General features: G+C 46.7%; 1 protein-coding gene across 5 annotated transcripts in view; it reads left to right on the top strand.

The window, feature by feature from the left end:
- The window catches only part of DAPK2 (death associated protein kinase 2), a 128,950-nt gene that overhangs the window by 91,631 nt on the left and 15,800 nt on the right, over positions 1-21,519 (top strand). For all 5 annotated transcript variants that reach the window (XM_081292558.1, XM_081292556.1, XM_081292559.1 and 2 more), the window contains exons 5-9: positions 10,551-10,680; positions 15,770-15,818; positions 16,599-16,625; positions 19,183-19,335; positions 20,343-20,388. In XM_081292558.1, coding sequence (XP_081148684.1) covers positions 10,551-10,680; positions 15,770-15,818; positions 16,599-16,625; positions 19,183-19,335; positions 20,343-20,388 — 405 coding nt within the window. The remainder of the gene's footprint in view (positions 1-10,550; positions 10,681-15,769; positions 15,819-16,598; positions 16,626-19,182; positions 19,336-20,342; positions 20,389-21,519) is intronic.

The following is a 21,519-nucleotide window of genomic DNA, read 5'->3' on the forward strand; positions in this document are numbered from 1 at the left end:
GGATTTGTAGTGTTTTCCAATTTCTGTGGTGTAAGTCTACCCACTAGCCGATTTCAGGGTACCCACATGGTGTCACTGGGATTCAGAAGTGGTATGCAGCAGCAACCATCATGGAGTACAGGCCAATGGGCATACAGACACAGCAGGCATGAAGAACCTAGAGAGAGTAAAAAATACTAAAACAGAGTATTTTTTTCTAAAAAGGAAGTTACAAGTTTCAATATTTATCATTCTCAACATAAGTTTTAATTCATATGATTTAATTTTTAATTGCTCTTTCAACAACTGGATCACAAAATTCCTGCAAACTTAACAGCCTGCTTTCATGAACCAGTAGGCTCCCATACTCTGTAGGCAAAAGCATTTTTTTAAGCAGGATAGTTCCATACTCAGGCTCAGTGTTGTTGTGGCAGCAGTAATGGAATAATAATGACAGACAACATTTATTGAGTACTTATTTTACTATGTGCAGGCTCCTTGTGCTGAATATGTAGCTCAGTAGTGGTGTGCTTGCTTAGTATACATGAGGCCCTGAGTTCAATCCCCAGTATGGGGGGGGGGAAGCCCACAAAATACCCGAACTATACACGGGCATTTATTATTATTATCTATAATTTTGGTGATACTGGTGCTCTACCACTAAATGACATCCCCAGTTTTTTTTATTTTTTATTTTGAGACAGGGTCTGATAAATTTCTGAAGCTGGCCTTGAACTTGCAATCCTCCTACCTAGTCCTCCCAAGTAGCTGGGATTACAAGCATGCTATGCAGGCTCTTTTCTAGGTACCTTGCATGTATTTACTCATTTTATCCATAAAACAACCTTAACAAGAAGGCTCTGTGATTGTGGCAGGGAAAGGGGAGGTTGCTAGAGAATTCCTAGGGCTTCATAGTGTCTCCTCAGAACCCCTTACTATATTAATCTTTCCATTTGGCAGATGAGGGGTTCAAGGCTCAGAGAACTGAGTGGCTTGCCAAAGTCACACAGCTAACACAGGGCAGAAATGGAACTCAAACCCAAGTCTGTCTGATGACAGAGTTCCCAAATGCTAGGCACCAAGTGACTTGACTTTCCTGTAGAGCTTGCTTTACAACACTGACTCTAAGCCCCACTCCTGGTGAGTTTGATTTAGTTGGCATCCTATTTTTTATATGATCCCCAGGGAATGACAAGAGGTAAGCATCGTTTGGATAGTTGGGGCCCTCAGAGCACAGCTAGGGGCTCAGAATGCCAGTATTCAGACCTAGATTCCTTGCTGACTAGATGGGGGCACTGACCAGCCTAACCTGACCTGATGGCTTCACAGAGTTGATGAAGGGATGTGCCATGAGAGACCACAGCAAATGCTAGTTGTCCTATGACACAGACTGCAAAGCCTGTGGACTGACTGGCTCAGCACTGGAAGTGGTCCTAGAATGACTTTGAAGCAAATTCTTATTTCCCTACCTCCCGATCAGAGCATAGAGACAGAAAGGTAGTGGTTTTCTTTCCTGCTTTACCCCTCAGGGCAACAGGAGGTCAGAGCTAGACAGTGGCCTTCGCAGTAGAGGAGTGGCCAGAGGCTGTGGTTTGACAAGTCCAAGTGCATCCAAGTTCAGGCTCTTTCTTAAGCCACAGCTGTGGGTTTTCTGGGAAAAATATGGAGCTGGAGCAACAAAGTGACAAGGACCAGATGAGGAGCTTGGAATATCCAGTTTCCCAGCAGGCAGGGGTGATCCCAAGGGAACTCCTGCATCCACTAGAGGAAGGTGGGGGCCATCTGGGAGAGTGGAGCTGGGCATAGAGGTGCACACCTGTAATCCTAGCAACTCAGGAGGCTGAGGCAAGAAGATTGCAAGTTTGAGGCCAACTTTGGAGACTTAGTGAGACCCTGTCAAAAAAATAAAAAGGGCTGAAAATGTGAGGTTGCTTGCTGCCAGACCTCTATGGCAGGTTTCCAAGCTGCTGTGGCTCCTTCACCTTCAGGCACACTGGAGGTGAGACCACAGGCAGCCCCTTCCCCCGAGCCTCCAATGTAGCCTATGCCAACATTCACTTCCATTCAAGGACCTCCTGACCCCCTCCCAGCTCTGGACAGCCTTCTGCTGCACCATTGGTATGGTGCCCCTGGGTTCAATTGCTAGCAAAACACACACACACACACACACACACACACACACACACACACACACACAATGGGAGAGTGGAAAGTACACAGGATTTGTGTCAACCCCAACTAGCTGAGGCCTGTTGGGCAAACACTTAACCTCTCATTCATCAGTTTCTTCATCTGTAAAACCAGAGTGATGACAAGTCCTTGCCTCACAGAGTGAGGGTCAAACGTGATGAGTGTAAACTATAAAGTGAACCACTGGCTGGGGGCTTTGAGGAGCACAGGAAGTGCATTTGCCTTCAACAAGTGTGTGATTCAGCCAGGGAGGCACAGTGGTGCTGCGGGTAGAGAGGCCAGCACAAGAGTGGAGCCTGGAGGGGAAGGGGCTGGCTGTGGGTTCAGTGATGCTACCTGGGGAGACACGATTTTGTCAGGGCCATGCAGGGTGAATAGCAGTTCAACAGACAGATGATAATAAAAGGTTTCATTTTTAGAAGGAGACATAATCAAGGGAATAGTCACAGGAATAATGATAACAGATACAGGCCACTTGATGTGTCTTGTTTGATTCTCCTAGAAACCCTTTAGAGGTGGGTTTCATTATTATTCCTAATTTATAGGTGAGAAACCTAAAGCTGAGAGAGATTACACAACTTGCCCGCCCTGAGGATGCTGGTAATTTTGGATTTGAATCCAGATTCCAAGCCCTGTGCTCTTAGCAGTTACCTATATTGATTCTACAAAAGCAGGATGTGTGAGAGGTACCTATGTGATTGCGCTGACCTGTTCATTCATTTGTCTAGTAAACGATAACTGAGCACCTACTACAATGCCAGCCACTCTTGAGTGCTAGGGATGGAAGTGAGGCTCTCGGGCAGAGGGCCTCTGGGTGGGAACAACTAGCAGTGTGTATTGGAGGGGAGTGGGTCACAGCAGACATTTCAGTGTGGGTGCCAGAGCTGGGTGGTGAAGAAGAGAAGGAGCTTGTCAGGAAGGTCACTCCAGCAGAGTGATCTGCAGGGGTGGTGGTGAATGCGGAGATAAGGGAATGCAGCAGAAGGCTGTCCAGAGCTGGGAGAGGGTCAGGGGGTCCTTGAATGGAAGTGAATGTTGGCATAGGCTACATTGGAGGCTCGGGGGAAGGGGCTGCCTGTGGTCTCACCTCCAGTGTGCCTGAAGGCGAAGGAGCCACAGCAGCTTGGAAACCTGCCACAGAGGCCTGGCAGCAAGCAACCTCACTTTCTCAGGTTGCCCAGTGCTGCCTGAATAATCTGGGCTGGACTTGCATTGTCAAGGGAAGGTTCTCAGGCAGTTTCCTTGTCCCCATAGCACAGACATGGCTGGGTCTCAGCTCTGCTGAGTTGAGCAGCCTCATCCAGCAGCAGGCAGGCTATGCAGGCACCTAGAGAGGGCACTGGGCTGGGGTTCAGCAGACTTGGGGGCTGCTCCTTGCTCTTGACCTCTCTGGTCTTCTCTGTAACATGAAGGGGCTAAATGATCTGTGAGATCCCTTGAAGCCCCAATATTGTGAGCCTGGGGGGTAAAATGGGGTGATTCAATCAGTACTCAGTCTGAGCTCCCTGGTGTGACTGTTAGTGCTGCATCCCAGAAAAGAATGAACACCTGTAGCCCTGTTCTCTGCTATCTCTCTGGGTATCGCTCCTTATATGGACCATCTTTCTGAATCCTTAGAACAACTCCATGACTTGTTAGATGTTGTCCCCATTTTACAAATGGGAAACCAAGGCTCTAAGAGGTCCAATGAGTTTGCCCAGATTTCAAATTGTAAGTGGCAGAGCTGAGATTCAAATCCAGGCCTGCCTGACTCCAAATCCTTCTGTTTTGCACTTTACTACATAGCCTCCTGAGGGTGCCTTCATTCTGCATGGGCTCCTGGGCATGCCATGATAGGGCCTTGGGGCACGGGTCCCCCCTGGAGGACCAGCATCTAGTTGGCACTACAGTAGGAGGCTTTGGCCAGATCCAGCAGGACACGAAGGGACATGTTGGTCTCTCCCAAGATGCCTGCCTAGCGAGCAGAGCTTGGTGGGTTTGTTTGGACACACGGAAGGCAGTCCTACTTCCTGGAGGCAGCTCCATAGGCCCAGAGTCAGGCAATAGCAGGACCTACAGGAGTGTGAGCCCTTCCTCTAGCCATACTTTGGAGATGATGTCAGGTGTGTGGGTGAAGTATCTAGTTAAAGTAAATCAAGCTTCAGGAGAATGACAGGAGTAAAGGAGTATGGATATCCTTCTACCCAGGGGTTGGGCTGGCTTGGGCCCAGCTGTGTGGGACTGCAGCAGCCTTTTCTTCCGTCCTGATCTGGGGCCAGGAGACCTAGCCTTTTCATGTCCTGCCTTGGTCCCAGAGCAGTGGAATTTTGCCCAGCTCACTTGGTAGTTTGTGCCACCTTGAAATTGCTTACTTAGACCTTGAAGGGGCTTTGGATGGCACCCAGTGTCTAACCTAGAACTGGGGGCTGAGGCTTAGAGGAAGGAAGTATCTAGTCTAAATTCCCACAGCCTTGAGTGATGGAGCTGGAACTGCAGTTTCCAATCCCAGGCCTGGGCTCTTTCCACCACTATACTATGTTGGAATAGTGGGAAGTCTTAGACCAAACCCCGGGGCAAGTGCTACTTTGCTTGTCCTTGGGCTACCTTTCAGACTCTCCCTTAGTCCAATTCCTTCCTGACCAACCTTGTAACCTCACCAAGGGAGGAGTGTGCTCTGGCGCCCCTAGTGGTGGTGAAAGGCCTCCGCAGGGCAGGAAAGAAGGAGCTACATAGCCTGCTTCTTTCAATTCATTTCTGCAATATCAGTAACATGCAGCATGCAAGACAACATAGGCAATGCCAGGAACTTTAAAACCGAATTGAATTTCCCCAAGGAAAAAGTCACCAACTAGGAAAGTAGCGTCACAGATGAGAGTCCTAAGGCTTAGCTCTGCCAGCAAGTGTTGGCTCTGAAGGGATTAGAACACATGATCAGGGGAAGCATCCCTGAAACTACAAGGAAGTAAAAGGAGGCAGGAGTCCTAAGGCATTAACTGGAAGTATGAGGAGCAGTAGGAAAGGCATTCCAGGCAAGAAGAGCAGAGGCTGGAATTGAGAGGTCGTCCTGATAGTAGGTACATAGCCAGGGGTGGACCATGAGGCTGGAAGGGAAGCCTGGGGGGGGGGGGCAGTGCAGAACTGTGAGCCTCAGATATTAGGCACATTCTCTGGTGGTCAGTGACACCACTGAAGATAATTAAATAGGCTAGGCAATGTTGTGGGAGAATAGGGCATAGACTGCCAGGGAAGCTCTCCTGGCTCTGCCATCATGAGCTATGGGACATTAAGCAAGTCATTTATCTCGCTGGGCCTCTTTGAAATAGGGATGCGAATAGAACCTTCCATTCAGGGTGGTTGCAAGGATCACATAGAGCTCTGGCATGAAGCATGATTTGGTAAATGTTAGTTCCTGGTCGGCCTCCTGGGTATTATCAGGCTACTAGTAGAAGTTAGGATAGCAAGAAGGAAAGACTCTCTGAAAGCAGGAGGAGCCACAGACATGGTGGTCCAAGTCCCCTGGCCAGCCTGGAACCCCCTTAGTGACCTGGGAAGGAAGCAGAGCATTATTTGGTGGCAAAGAGCCCATGGCCTCTATATGTTTCCTGTCAGGGAAGGACTGAGTGTGCAGGTACATATGTCTAAATGGTCTGATGAGTAAGCCGTGAGGCAGGGATAAAATCCCCAGTCCTGACCACCCCACAGAGCATTCCTGCTGCCCCAGCTGGCCACTTCCCCAGCTGAAATCCCCAGGCAGTGTTCACTTATCCAGACCCAGCTTGGATCCTCTCCTGCATGACCTTTGTCTTCTCATCTGAAATATCCAGCTCAGGAGCTCCTGAGTCTAGTGAGTACCAGGCCAGGGATTTAGCCTGGGGGCCACTTACCTGCAGGAAAGTATCATCAGAAGACAAGGCACTCTGGCACCTGCTCTAGCCACAAGCCTACTGGGTTGCTCAGCTCAAATGGCCTGCCCACCTCTCTAGGATAAAGTCATAAGATCCTTGAGAATGGGAAGGGGGATCATTTGTTGGGTAGAAGCACAAGGTTGGGGTCTGATAGATAAACATTGCAATCTTGCATCCACCAGCTTTGTGTTGCAATCTTGGTTTCTTTATCTACAAATGAGGAACAATAGCACCTACTGGAGGAGGCAGTTGAGAGAGTTGAATGAGGTATAAAGTATGTCAAGCACTGGGTTGGTGCTAGGTCCTGCATATTTCAGGGGCTTAATAAATGGCACCTTTACTTCTCAGGAAGCATTTATTGCGCACTTGGTGGCTGCTGGGCCCTATCTCAAGCTCTGCTGATAGGAACAAAACCCTTAGGAAGCTTGCAGTCCATTGGAAGGAGACAGATAAGTAATCAGACAAGCTCAGCAGTGTAAGAAGCACAATGCTTGGAAGAACAGGATGTTTGGGGGGAACTGGGGAGATGGTGGGCAGGGGCAGAGCAGGAAAGGCCTTTTGGATGAGGAACTATCTAACTGAAATATGAAGAGAAATCAGCCAGGTTTGGGGAGGGGCCAGGATGGAAAAAAGTGTTCCAAGCAGGGGAGAAGTCACTTGCTGTATGTTAGATCCTTAGGGCAGAGCTGGAGATAGGTGTCACTGCCCTAGAGACGCCTCAGTTTTTCTCCTCCGCCTTATCCCTGCTGCTCTGCAGGCCCAGGGATAACAGGTCTGGGGTGTTTGTCCACTGTGGCTTCCATCCCCGTACAGTGTGAGGGCCTTGGGCTATGGTGGTTAATAGGGCCCGTGTCCTGACCCCTCAGCCTAAGAGAGGTCTCAGGGCCTCTCCCCAGGAGGGCAAGTTTCAACAAGGTGCCTGAGAAATATAGGTGAATGGAGGAGGAGCAGTCTGCTTGGAAGTGTGCCGCTCACTGCAGGGGGCACCAGAGCACTTGGGCTCCATGGGCAACCACAGTAGGGCTGAGCCCAGGGAAATTAACTGGGTCCTGTCCTCTGATCTCTCTCACACTTCTCTCCTTTCCGTTTTTTGATTTTGTTTTTTTCTTCTCTCTCTCTCTCTCTCTCTCTCTCTCTCTCTCTCTCTCTCTCTCTTTTGGTTCTGGGGATTGAACTCAGGGGCATTCTACCTCTGAGCCACATCCTCAGCCCTATTTTGTATTTTATTTAGAGGCAGGGTCTCATTGAGTTTCCTAGCACCTCGCTTTTTTTGCTAAGGTTGGCTTTGAACTCACGATCCTCTTGCCTCAGCCTCTTGAGCTGCTGGGATTACAGACATGTGCCACTGAATCCGGCTCCCTTCTCTCCTTTCTGCATAGACTAAGAATCTTCTCTGCCTTGGGAAAGGACTTTGACACATTTTCAAAATAAAGTTGAGAGTAATCTCCTGAGGGGAAGAATAAATAAGTTTTAAAAATGCAAAAGGAAATGTGTTATTTATTTATTTTTGATGGTGGAAAAAAATGCAGGGGAGGGCCTCAGCAGGCTCCCTTGAGTGAAAGTTTCCAGCCACAGTGACAGAAGGTCACAGAGACTTTAGGGAGATAGGGACACCTGGGGAGTGAGGGGTGGGCTCTGGTCCAGATTCAATATGAGCTCAGCTAAGAGGTAGGGCCAGGCTCAGTATGCCACTGTCAGGGATCAGTACAGCTGGGGGAGGGGACAGTGACAATGCAGTCCTGAATCCTCCCTCCAGCTGAGGACAGCTCTGCTAGGGGAACCAGGCAGACAGCAAAGGCCCACTGGACAGGGGACCTGCCAAATGTCATAACAAAAAGTTATGACAAAACTTTTTTCATATCCAAAGAAGTGCAGAGAAGCTAGGAGGGGAGGGTTCACTGTGGAGTTGTGGGGGCCTCAGGGGGGTATGAGGGCCCCAGGCTGTGAGGAAGGTCTTCAAGGTGAAGGGTTAAGTTAGACTTTGAAGCTCAGCCAGGATTCAGTGAATGGAGATGGAACAGAGGCCTTCAGGGAGGGTGAATGGTATGAGCAGAGGTGCAAGGTGGGAAATCCCATGGTACTTTGAGAAACGGGGACGTGGGCTGGGGATGTGGCTCAAGCGGTAGCGCGCTCGCCTGGCATGCGTGCGGCCCAGGTTCGATCCTCAGCACCACATACCTACAAAGATGTTGTGTCTGCCGAGAACTAAAAAATAAATATTAAAAATTCTCTCTCCTCTCTCACTCTCAAAAAAAAAGAGAAATGGGGACGTTCAATTTTCTTAAACATTTATTTATTTACTTAACAGTCACGTGCCATACAATTCACTCACTAAATGGGCAGTTTACAAAGTTGTAATAATCAATACCACAACCATTCATAGAACAATTAGAGAACATTTTCGTCACCCAAAAAGAAACCATGTACCCATTAACATTCACTCCTCACCTGCTTATTCCCCCTTATCCTAGGCAACTACAGATCTACTTTTTCCTTTATGGATTTGCCTATTCTGTATTTCATATAAATAAAATTTTGTGATTTGTGACCTTTTGTGTTTGGTTTCTTTCACTTAGAATAATATTTTTTTAAAAAAAAAATTTGAAATTGGGGACTGGGGGTGTGGCTCAAGCGGTAGCGCGCTCGCCTGGCATGCGAGCTACCCGGGTTCGATCCTCAGCACCACATACCAACAAAGATGTTGTGTCTGCCGAGAACTAAAAAATAAATATTAAAAAATAAATAAATAAATAAATAAAATCTGCCTCTTTAAAAAAAAATTTTGAAATTGTAGATGGACAGCATGCCTTTATTTTATCTGTTTCATTTTTATTTGGTGTTAAGGATAGAACCCAGCACCTAACACATGCTGCCACTGAGCTGTAGCCCCAGCCCTAGAATAATATTTGAAAGTGAAAGGGTAAAGTTTCTAAGCTGGAAACCTTGAATTGAAATGTAAAAGATTAGGTACTATTAAGTTCCTCTTTTACACCCAGATTCCTGAGATAGTTAAGACAACGCCCTACTGGCCATTCAGCCTAGGGCCCTGTGCAGTTCGTCACAGGGCCCGAACCAATCAGTTTGAATGTGTACTCAGTTTGGAAGTGACCAATCACCCCTGCCCAGCCTGTTCCCGCCAATGAATGGACTAATCATGTATCAGAGTTGTTGTTCAATTTTCCCGCGCCTCATGATGATTTGTTCTGATGTATGCAAAGCCCCCCACCCTCTCCAAAAAGTGTACTTAAGCTCTGCTTGACCTCTGCTCTGGGCTCTGGGCTGCTCTCCCTTCTTGAGTGAGCACAGAGTCCCAGCGCGCTGGTATGGATCCCCAATAAATCCCCTTTGCCATTGCATGGAGCTAGTCTCGTGTGGTCTCTTTCTCCGACGTTTCGCCGGACCCTTACAAAAGTATGGATCACTACTTTATTCCTTTTTATTTTACTTAATTCATTTTTATGGTTGAATAATATTCCTACATGAATACGATATGTGGTATGTGTTTATCACATTTTGTTTATCCATTAATTAGTTGGTGGACATTTTCTACTTTGGGGCTATTGGGAATATTGCTATGAACATTTGTGTACAGATTTTTGTATGGATGAATGTTTTCAGGACATTCCAGTTTGAGTGAAGTTTAGGACAGTTGTGGGGCAAGAGGAAGAAAAAGGACGAAGCTGAGGGACCTGCCCAACTGGTTCCTAGTCTGAGGGCGAGGGTGGGAGTGAGAAGGGTGGAATTTGGGACCCTGTTCTAGCGTCACTGGGAGCCAGGGGTGATTCAGGGGCCCAGCAGGGCTGCCTGGCTGCTCACCGGCCTGCACTGTTGTGTCTGGACTGGTAGATATTTGCAGGGCTGGAAACAGTCTGGGGCAGTTGGTATTTTCCCTGGAAATCAGGTGCATTTTATCCTGTGACCTGCTGAGACCCAAAATTAGTTAAACACATGGAGAAGTAAGGGCTGCACAGTTAGTCTGGGGGGATTGGGGAGTCTTGTCAACAGGAAGCTGGCTGGCCTCAGGGAAAGAGGTGGTCAGGAAGCCCAAGGTCAATAAGCCAAATATAAACCACCACCAAGCCATGCTGCCCTGCCCCCATCGCACTTGCAGCAGAGGTGGCTTTGTTTATAGGAAATGCTTGTTGACCCTTTCTGACAGATTGGGCAACAGAGACACTGCATTAAAGGAATCTGTCATTCAGAGAGAGGAAGGAAATTAAAGCTGAATTCTCTGGTCTGCTATGGGCATCTGGTTTGGTAAAACCCAGGCCTTGTCCCCTGCACTCTGCCTGTTTTTGAGCTCACAGAAGACTGAGGACACAAAAACAAGAGTTGTGCTATTTTAGTCTCCTAAAAAAGAACAACAAACTCCACCCCAAACTCCAAAGCAAAAACAAAAAACAGGGCTTTAATCACCATCTCTTCTTCCTTCCTTTTTCTTTTTTTTTCTTTCTTTTGTTCTCTTTCTCTCTCTCTCTCTTTTCTTTTGTTCTCCAGCCAGAAAACATTATGTTATTAGACAAGAATATTCCCATTCCAAACATCAAGCTGATTGATTTTGGCCTGGCTCACGAAATAGAAGATGGAGTTGAATTTAAGAACATTTTTGGGACGCCAGAATTTGTTGGTAAGTTTTAGGCCTGTTTCTCTCCCAGAGAAGAATCAAAGTATAGAGAAGTCCTGGGAACAAAGCTCGAGTCTGAGGCTGTGGCCTCTAGGCTAAGAGAGAATGCTATGGGACACCCACTAGAAACCTAATGGGAGTGGGGGCAGATATCTTGTTCGGGTCTGGGTGAGAGTCCAGGTGTAGGCTTTGAGCACCCAGTGGGACAGGGGGTGACCAGAGAGGAACTTCCAGAGTTGAATCTTCCCAGAACTGGCTCTACCTCTTGCTCTTAGATGAGTTTATCACATATATTTAAAATCACCTTGCTCTCTTGCATTCCCACAAACTCTGCCTTCCATGAAGTAGCTTTTGATTTCCTAAAAAAGAAAAAGACAATCGTTTTCAAAGTCCCAGATCCACCTACCTGCCTCTTTTGTGCCCACCTTTATTCATGCTTGTGGTACCTGGCTCCAACAGGACCCTGGCTGCCCTCTTCCTTCTGTATCTCTTTCCCTTGGTCCAAGACCTACTTTCCTGTACTCCAGAAGCCCTTTCATGGGGCTTGGGCCAAAGGTTGTTGAATCACAAAGAAATAGTCCTGTAGACAGGAAAGGAATGGGAGTTGAGAACCTACGTCTATCTTTCTGCTTCAGGGGTTGGAGAGGTCTTGGGGGTGGAGAGTTGGTGTGGTCTCCTCAAAACCTGGGAGCTAAAAATTCCTGACTACAATCTAATCAAAAAGGAAGGCAGGCTACGGGTGTAGCTCAGTGATAGAGCACTTGCCTAGCTGTTATGCTCGAATTTGGGACCCCCAAAAGACCACCAGAGGCTAAGATCAATATAAGCAGCAAAGAGGTGTTTATTGCGAGCTAGCTCGGTCCTCCGCACGCGGCCACACAGCAACTGGTGACGCTGAGAGGCCCCAAGCCCAGGGTTTGCAGCAGTTTTATACATTCTTTGGGGAAGGCAGGGACCCCCACATACATCATAGCATCTCTTAGCAAATCATCACACACTACGGGAAAATCAAATAACAACTCTAAAACATGATTAGCACATTCACTGGCGGGAACAAGTTGGGTAGGGGTGATTGGTCAGTACAAAAGGGGTATTCATTTGAACTGATTGGTTTAAGCCAAGAGGAGTGTTTGTGCTGAACTACATGGTTTTCCAACATGTTATCAACCACTAAAAGTACTGGGAGTGTCATCTGGCATCCCAGGTATTTCCCTGTCTCATGCTGATTGGTGGCTGCTAGGGGGTTGCTATGGGTCCCCACCTAGCCTGACAGTCCGAGACACCTGGTGCTGTAGATCTCTCCTGGTATTTGTAGATAAACAACTCAGCAGGGTGGGTAAGTGCCTAGGAGTGAGTGCTCTGTGGGTCTTTCCAAGGACAAAGGTCACGCCCCCTTCCTTGGACAGGCTTTGCTTTGAGGTAGAGGCTGGTTTTTCATAGCATGCAAGAGGCTGTGGGTTCAATCCCCAGTACCACCAAAAAAAAAAAAAAAGGGAAGAGAGAATATGTTAGACCTTCCACCCTGAAGGACTCCAGCCCTCATATACCAGCTACGCAGTCACTATGGAATGGTGCTGCAGAGACTCGCCCCTGGCTCCCCAGACCCCAGGACAGGGAACCCTGACAATATGCCAGGCACCATGCCTCACACTCTGCAGACTTTGTCTTATTTAATCCTCAAGTGGCCTCATGAAGCAGATTAAATTATTTTCTCCATCAGGTGCCTTCTTTCAGACAATACAAGCAGTAGGTGGTGGCAGTAGATTCAAATACTGATAAATCAGCATCAAAGCTGGTCTCTTTCTATTATACCAGGGTCACTCTGAGAAGACCCTGCTCTCAAGAAGTTTCCATTTAGTTGTGGATATAAGATAGTAAACCACTAAATAAAAGTGCTGGAAGGATCTTTTCAGATCATCTGGTCTAGTTAAACAAATGTGGAAATGGAGGATTGGGGAATTTTCATTAAGGAAACCAAAGTTGTTCTTTACCTCTGGTATGACAGATTTTAGGTAAGGTATGGGAAACACAGTGATGATAAGGAGCCAGCCACCTTCAGAATGACATATCCAAGGTCACCGGTTGGTGGGAGAGCCAATTGGAACCTGGGGAACAAGATATCTAGACTCAAACTTTGTCTAAGAGAACAGTTGCTGCCCACCATTCACATATGTGCTTGAAGGGCGTATATTCATTAGTTAAGTTCATGTAAAATTTTCAATAATAGTCAGTCAATAAATAGTTCAACTAGAAATTCAGGGCTATAATGGAAGCCAGGATGTGATTAATTGTAAAGTAATACAGATAGCTCTGGAAGACTATTCAGAGAAGATATCCACTCTGGTACAGTCAATGGGATTGGTCATGGTCTTGAGTCAGTGAGGGGCAAAAACTGATGGTTGGGGGTGGGGAGAAGTCTGAAGTAGTTGGAAAAGAGAGGCAGAATAGAGGAGAAGGAGCACAGCGAGTTCAGTGATAGCATAGCAGGGGGGAAAGGCTGGAATAAGTTCTTTTATTAGGGACAGGTCAAAGTCCACTCTGCAAAGAGTTGATTATTCATACCAGATTGTTGGTGTGAGTGGGATATTGGTAGCTGGAGCCAGACTTTGGAGGTTTTTGCCCAGTGGTATGCAAATGTCTAACAACCAAATCTCAAAAATGAGTCTCTAACTTATAACATTAGCCAATTTCAAGCTACCAGCATGTCACTGAATACAGAGTCGGAAGAGATGCACATAGTTATTTCTTACACCAGTATGGTTTTGTTTGTGATGGGTGTATTTGTATCTTATAGATTTATAGGGGGAATTTTCTAGGCCCTTCCCTGAAATAGGGTGACTTTATTTTCTCAAGACTCCTGAGAAACAGGTTATAAACACTTTGCCTTGCATCCACCATCCATTTGAAATTTCAACCTAAGACCCAGGAATAAAGTCTACAAAATCAGGAACAACTGCCAGTAGTTTGGGGGAATCAGGTATTAAAAAGGCCCTCTAAGTACATGACTGGATCCATGGAAGACATTTTCTTTTGAATACAATTTATAGGAAATAAGAGAGTTGTAAGCCCTTCAGCATGACCCACCCCCAATGAATTGAACTTAGAGCTGAGCTTCAAGCAGCAAGAAAATTCAACAGGAATTTTCTTTTCTTCTGACCTTCCTTGAAGGCAAATGTACATGTCAACAATCCAATCAAAGGCTAGCAAGGTATAGATGTTCAAGGACAAAAGATAACTGAAATTACCAGATGATGACTATGAAATAAGTGGAATGTATACAGAAATAAAAGGTGGAACCACAAGAATGAGTAAGGAACACGAGGTGTCAAAAATGATCAAGCAAATTTTTGAAAGAACCAGAGAACTTTAAGAAATTCCATATATAGTCATGTGTCGCTGTCTGTCCTGGACTTTACTTTAGGAAGAGACCATAAAAATCAGCTACTCAAAAATGATCATAGTTTGGATGTCAAAGCAATGTCAAATTGCTGTAAGAGTCTCTAAATACACACTTCCAATTTCTGCACCTATCTTCTTGGACCTGTCTGCAGATTCTTTGTGGATCCCATGGTGAAGACCATGGTCCTAAGAAAGTTTTTCACATACTTACCCTGAGCTGGGAACAAAAAACGTTTTCAGCAATATTGTTCCAATAATGAAAGTAATGGAAACCATCCAAATGGTCTCTAAGAGGAGAATGACTGAAAAATGATACATAGTTACACAATGGTTTATTACATAGTAGTGAAAATGGAAGAGGTGGATGAATGTGCAATAAGCAGTAGAAGCATGTAAAAGGCAATCAAATGACAACAGATCACAAGCAGCATGACACCATTTTTATAAAGCTAAAAATAAGCAAAGCCAGGATAGTGATTATCTCAAAAGAGGGGCAGTAGGAAGGAGAGTGGGAGGGCAGACATAACCCTGTAGATGGGATGCTTTAAGATATTTTCTAGATAGATTTAGCTTTTTCCACTCTGCCTCTGTCCTTCCTCTTCCTCAAGGTACTGCCTTCTCTTTTGCCTCCACTCATTGCCAACCTTTTAAAGAATCATCAACGCTCTATCTCCTCTTCCTACCTTCTGGAGACACTGGGTGCTGTGAGCTTGCAGCTCAGCACTCACTCTCCAGTGCTTATCTGCTCCATCTCCAGGCTGCCTGTGGTCCTCTCCTCTCCTGGCAATCTTCTCTCCTACTCTACACTGGTCACCACAACATTGGCTCAGCTCTTCTTTCTTCCTGTACTTCAATGACTCCAAATGTGATGGCCCAGACCTCCTCCCCATAGCCATCTGCCCCCTGGACATCTTCCCTGGCTGCCCCTCAGGCACCTCAGGCTCAGCATCTCATCTTAGTGACCACAAAGATGCCCTCAGTGGGAGGTCCCTTCTTTTTGCCCAGACTCAGGGGAAGGTGGAGTCCTCTCTGCCTTCTTTTCTTCCCCATTTCCTTTCAGCAGCACTGACTGGCGTCCACTAGAGAGTTCTAGAGCGGGGCTCCATTTCTCCTTCCTCTCCCCTTGTTCCTTCTCCCTTTCAGGCATTCTTACATGCTTTCTCTCTCCTTCACTATCAAGGCCTGCCTGTAGAAGGTTTCTACCAGAATAACAGGCACCTTGTGACATAGTCTGTCTGAGACGCTATTAAGAAATGCCTTAGACTTGGTAATTTATAAACAACAGAAATTTAGCAATCATAGTCCTGGAGTCCGGGAAGTCTAAGATCAAGGTGCCAGAAGATTTAGTGTCTTGACGTGTCCCCTCATAGCAGAAGGACTGAACAAGCTCCCTCAGGTTTCTTTGAAAGGGCACTAGTTCCATTCATGGGGGTCCTGCTTTCATGACCTCCTCACCTCCCAGGGGCCCCACCTCTTTTATATACTTGCACCAGGGATTAGATTTCAACATGTGACCTTTGGGGAAACACAAATATTTGGGCCATACTTTTTCCCTAAAATTCTTAGATACAGATTATTTCCATCTGCTGCTCAGATTTTCCTAAGAGTTAGGATGAAGACATTTGGCAGCAGATTCCCTAGAATTCCCTACAACTATCTCCTCTCATTTATTTCTCCTCTTGACTTCTTTCAGCTCCAGAAATCGTGAACTATGAGCCCCTGGGGCTCGAGGCTGACATGTGGTGAGTTGTACAGATCACTCAGGTGGCCTAGGGATCCTTCCAAGGGCAGAAGTCCTCAGAACCTGCTTTGGGTGTCATTCCCTTGACTGTGAGAACTCTCTTCTCCATATTCACCTCCTAGAGCCTCAGGCTGCTCCAGGTGTTCTGCTGTTGCTGGAAGCAGCAAAGCCGGGTCCTTAGGCCAGTTAGTGTATGGCCAGGTCTTGGCTCCGTCAGCTGCAGAGAAGCAAGGGGAGGGGCAGGGCCGGAGTGCAGCTTAGCCTTGGCTTGCCACGGCCATGGTCAGGATAACAGTAACAGTGGCTCAGTAGGGCAGTCCACCAAGTGTTTAACAAGTGCTTTTCTCATCCTGGGCACTGTGTTGGCCTAGGGGTGCTGCTGCTGTCAGTCCTCTGCACATGCAGGACTCTTTCATTTGAATGCTGCTGGACAGTAGGCTGAGCACTTGGCCTTTTAAAATCCTGCCTGTGGTCCTGTGAGATAGTTCTCATTATCCTCCTTATATAAGAAAAAAGGGTCTCAGAGGTGGAGAGAGTTGCGCCCAAATCACAGAACCTGCAAGTGCAGAGATCAGATCTTGAACTTGGGTCTTTGATCTCCGTGTGCTGAGCTCAATCACTCTAAATGCATCCCAGGCTGCTGCTGAAGAGTGGGATGGAGAGGGGTTTGGGGACGCCTGGAGGAGGCAAGTGACCTCTTCTCCCGGGACCACATGGGGATTCCCTTGCTGGTCTGAGTTGGAGGCAGGAGGTCCTTACTTGACTGTTTTCTGTTTTGCAGGAGCATCGGTGTCATCACCTACATCCTGTGAGTATCCCTGATTCTGGAGCTCCATCCCAGCATAGACTGTGGGGTCCTAAGAGGAATGAGAGAGGGGCAGGTAGAAAGATGTACTGAGCATCCAATCTACCATGAGCCAGATGTGTTAAGTCCACAGAGAAGACCTGAGACTGAGTGCTCTGAGGTGTTTCATACATTTAACCCTGGCATTGAGTTTGAGCAGGAAGCCCTGGGAGCAGCCCTCCCTCCTGCACAGGCAATGACTGCATTCCTGTGTGGAGTGCCAGGCCTCCCCTGCCATGGGAATGTAGGGGTTAAATAAGCCAACATGTGCCAATTCCCTAGTCCCTGCTCTGGTGCATGCATGGCAGGTGCTTAGGTATTCAGTCCATCAGTGCTACCCAATCATCTTCCCCTCACAGCATACCTGGAAAATGCTATTTTTATGGCCCACTGCAGTGAGAATCAGCCCATAGCCAGAGGGAACAGGGTGGTACCAGTGCTCCAGGACTGAGGGATCATTCTCTCTAAGCCCCCATAAACCAGCTTTCTGACTCACAGCAGCACTTAGACTGCACAGTAACAGTGGATTCCCCCGAGCTGCAGCAGAGGGTCTCAACCCTGGTTGTACAGTCGAGTTTTCAATACCTACCATGGGCCAGGCTCACCCCAGATCTATATAAATTAAAATTGCTAGGGGTAGGACCTCTGCATCAGTAAATTTTTAAAAACCCAGTTGAATTTGATAGAGAGGGCTTTGATGGAAAGAGAGGCTGAGCATCACTTTGCGTTGATCTGTAATACTGGATGACAGCCAGGATATTCAAACGTCGTCTCTTGAAATCTGAGTTTCTCCAGAGCTCCAGTTCTCATACTGAACAATTAAGGAATTCCAGCATCTGCAGGGCACACAGTTGGCTCACTTGAATTCAACACAGCTTTATCGTTGGCTGGCACCATCATGGGCATTGTGCCAGGCACTCAGGACGTGGACGTGAAGGAGAGCCTTCCTTTCTTGCCTGGGGCTCTCTGTCTGAGGGAAGCACACCATAGAGCTACCTCTCACCCACAGTGACCAAGGTCACTTCTTCATGTCAATTATGTGAGGTAGAGGCTGCCATTTTCTTCATTTTACAAATCAGGAAACTGAAGCTCAGAGAAGTTAAAGAACTTACCATGGTTCACACAGCTAATGCTTAGCACAGCTGAAATTCAAACCCAACATTTAAATATCCAAAAATACAAAAAATTATTTCTTGCTCCTAAATCTATGCATATTTTCTATTCTTTTCTTGTCTTATTGTTTTATTGTCTAATATCTGTAGTACTAGATTGAATACCAGTAATGAAAGGGAACATTCCTGCCTTACTTCCAATTTTATAGGGAAATCATCAATCTATTTATAATTATATAAATATGTTACATACATAATGTAATATTCTTTGTCAATTGAGGATTTTTCAATTGATAAATTCTTTATTATTCTTATCAATTGAGTATTCCTCTATTACTATTTTCCGATAATTATTTTTTATCATGAATAACAGTGGTAACACTGGATTTACTGGATTTTGTATAGTATTTTTGTATAATTTGAAATGATCCCTGTTTTTTTTTTAGTTTATTGTTTTAATGGATTACTTAATTGCATTTTGAGTCTTAAACATCCCTGGCATATTTGGAATAAATGTCACTTTATCATGGTGTAAAAAAAAATATCCAAAGTTTTCCAGTATGCCTTGCTACTTCTATGCAAAGAAAGAAGCAGGGAGAGAGGGGTAAATATTCAAGGTTTGTTTAGTAAACAGAAACAGTAATCAGTTAAGTAAAAACAGTAATTAATCAAGTAAGGAGGGACTTAAAAGAAACCAAGGTGACTGTTGTGTTTCTAACAAGCATCACTTCACATTTGTGAAGCAATGTCATTGATCAAAGCAAGGAACACATGGAGGGGGGTTTGGCACAGTGAGTCCTGGGAAAATGGCACATCTGGGCCGACGTGTCCCATGAGCAACTGAAATGCATGTCAAGAGATGGTAGCTTCAGAAGTCACTGTTTATCTGATGCAGCCTTGAACAACCCTGTAGGGACCCCACAGACCCCAGTCTCCATGGCTCTGAGGATATGCTCAAGTTGCTCCCTTGGCCTGAAAGAGCTTTTCTTCTCCTCCTCCGACTGCTGTCAATTCTTCAAGACATGACAGTGCAATTGTCAACTCTCCCATGGAATTGCACTGGGGTCCCCCTTTTTTTTGGTGCTCCCACAGTCTTTTATCTGGATTTCAATAATTTTCTGCTTTGTTCTGCTGGGGTGTATGAAGAGCTATGTCTGTTTTTTCTTTTTTCTCCTCTCAACTTTTGTGTCCACTAAGACACAGTTTGTCCTCTGTAAAGTACTTACTAGGAGTTCCATAAAATGTGTTGAATTGGACTGCATTGAAAAAGCTGTGGGTTGGCTGCCCAGAGAGGGCAGGCTGTGTTGCCAGGAGCCTCCCAGCCTTGTGCCATAGCATGGGTCAAGTTTCCCGAGTCCATTTCCATCTCCAAACCCGCAGTCATGTGGTTCCTTCTCTGTTGTATGCAGCCTCAGTGGAGCATCCCCTTTTCTGGGAGACACAAAGCAGGAAACACTGGCAAATATCACAGCAGTGAGTTATGACTTCGATGAGGAATTCTTCAGCCAGACTAGCGAATTGGCCAAGGACTTCATTCGGAAGCTTCTGGTTAAAGAAACCCGGTAAGAAAAAAAGAAAGGCACTGGTTTCTCAGGTACTAATCCTCTCCTTTTACCACTGTCAAAGATGTCAGTCTGTCTTTGCTTTGCCATAGCGTCACCTGCACCATTGTGGTCTAATCTGAGCAGGTGCTAAGAAACATGACTGGTCAAGACTTGACATTCACCTTGTTTGCTCAAGTCTTTCTTTCTTCTACTGAAATGCCAATAACTGTGTGTATATGTGAAAATGTGTGTGTGTGTGTATGTGTATGTGTAAATCAGTCTGTTTTTTAAGACTCATTACCTTGTATAGTCGGTCCCAAAGGCACTCAATTAGAGAAATAAAGTAGCAGGGTTTTCAAGCCAGTTCAGGTGGGAGTGGAGGAGGCAGTCCCAGAGAGGTCAGTACAGTGGAAAGAGAGGAGACACGCTAATCCTACTCCTGCCTCAGAGCCCAGAATGAGCCCCATATCTGTGGGGTCAAAGGAGGACATGGGCAGGGAATGTAGGGTGCTGGTACCCAGGGGAGGGCCTGGATGGAGCAGGGGAAAAGGGCCACCGATGCTAGAAAATTGTGTCCTTTTGGTCCCACAGACTTCAAAGAGGGCCAGAGTGATACTAGGTACAAAGGTCAGTACTAGGGAGGGCCCCCCTACCTGGGAACAGAACAGTGAAGGACAAAGGAGGGACCTGGGAGGCAAACAAAGACCAAAGGTTTAGCAATGGAGAGCTGGCTTTTGGAGGATTCTGGAAACTCAGTAGTGCATTTAATGACTCCCCTAGAGGGTGGCGTTAGGCCTTTCAACTTTGGAACTGAACGTGAGGGTTCAGGTAGAAAGGTCTCTCTGTTTGGGTTCTGCCCAAACCTCTTTCCTGGGAGCATGGGGCATGCAGGCAGTTCCCATCCATCTCTGCATCTTCCATTATGATGGCATGGCCAAAGAATGCCAAAAGAGCGTGAGAATGGAGACTGCTGCTCCCAGATTCTGCCCTAAAGGATCATCACTGTTTCCTAATCCTCATTTCAGGAAACGGCTCACCATCCAAGAGGCTCTCAGGCATCCCTGGATCACGGTAAGGGCACGGGGGTGAGTTCCAGTGAGCAGGGGTCTTTTCTCTGTCACCAGGGCTGGCTGTGGCAGCCAGATGCAGAAGACCTGTGGAGAGCCTTTTGCTGGAAACACCAATCCTTGGGCACAGAAGACAGCTTGTCAGGGGCCCAAAGGGGCCTGACCATTTTCAAATAGGGTTATGCCAAATGAAGTTTGTATTTCATGGGTTCAAACAGCTTATAGAATGAAACCCTGACTTTGTAACCTTCTTCTCTGACATTTGGGGCTCAAAGGATATGCTTTATATCAGTTAGCTGCTTTCCACAGGCACCATGAGACCTCAGGAATTAGCCTCTGAGACAGAAGCCTGGTGGGAAAAGAGACTGCCATCCTGTTAGGGGAGTTCTGTTCCCTTTGGGAAGGGCCGGGGGGAAAGGTCAATCTCTCCCTAACTTGCCTTGTAACCAAGCTCCAGCTACTGGTTTTTCAGAGGGTCTCGCAGTCTGGTATAGTGAAAAGCTTTTTGGGAAAGAGGGACTCATAGACCAGTATTCTGTTGACTGACTAGCTGTGAACTTCCAAGACTTTTTATTCACCTTCACTGTTAAAGAAAAAGGCTTACAGGAATGATCTGAGCGTGCAGACAAGAAGGGTAGAGGCCTATAGATGATGGGGAGTAGGGAGGGTTGGAGTGATCAGGGAGATCAGGTTCATCTGCTTGTTGAAGGATGGGGAAGATCAAGGGTCCTCCTGCTGAGCATGCTCAGTTTTGCCAAGATGCAAGGAACCCCAAAAGAGAGACACCCTCTGCCTCCCTCTGCCTCCCTCTGCCAGCCATGGCCTTGCCTGCTCCAGCCCTGGAGTGGATGTCTACAGAATCCTGACCGCAGCCCGCTTTTCTGCCTGAGCCCCTTTAAATGCTGTGCGTGTGGAAACCCTCTAATGGCTGTGGACCCCTCCGCCCTGAAGCGAGCATGCAGGGAGCATCCCCATACCCTTTGACCTTTCTTATGGACTGAGGGGTTGCTCACTCCACCCGCGCTCTCCCTATGTCCTGACGCATGCAGTGAATGCCAAAGAGACCACCGTGTGTGCTTTCCACCTGCAGCTTGGATTGCCCTCTGGAGCATGCATTATGTTAACATTGTGGTTC

The sequence above is a fragment of the Spermophilus citellus genome (genome assembly GCF_964194105.1).
Source record: "Spermophilus citellus genome assembly, chromosome: 4".
Taxonomy (NCBI): domain Eukaryota; kingdom Metazoa; phylum Chordata; class Mammalia; order Rodentia; family Sciuridae; genus Spermophilus; species Spermophilus citellus.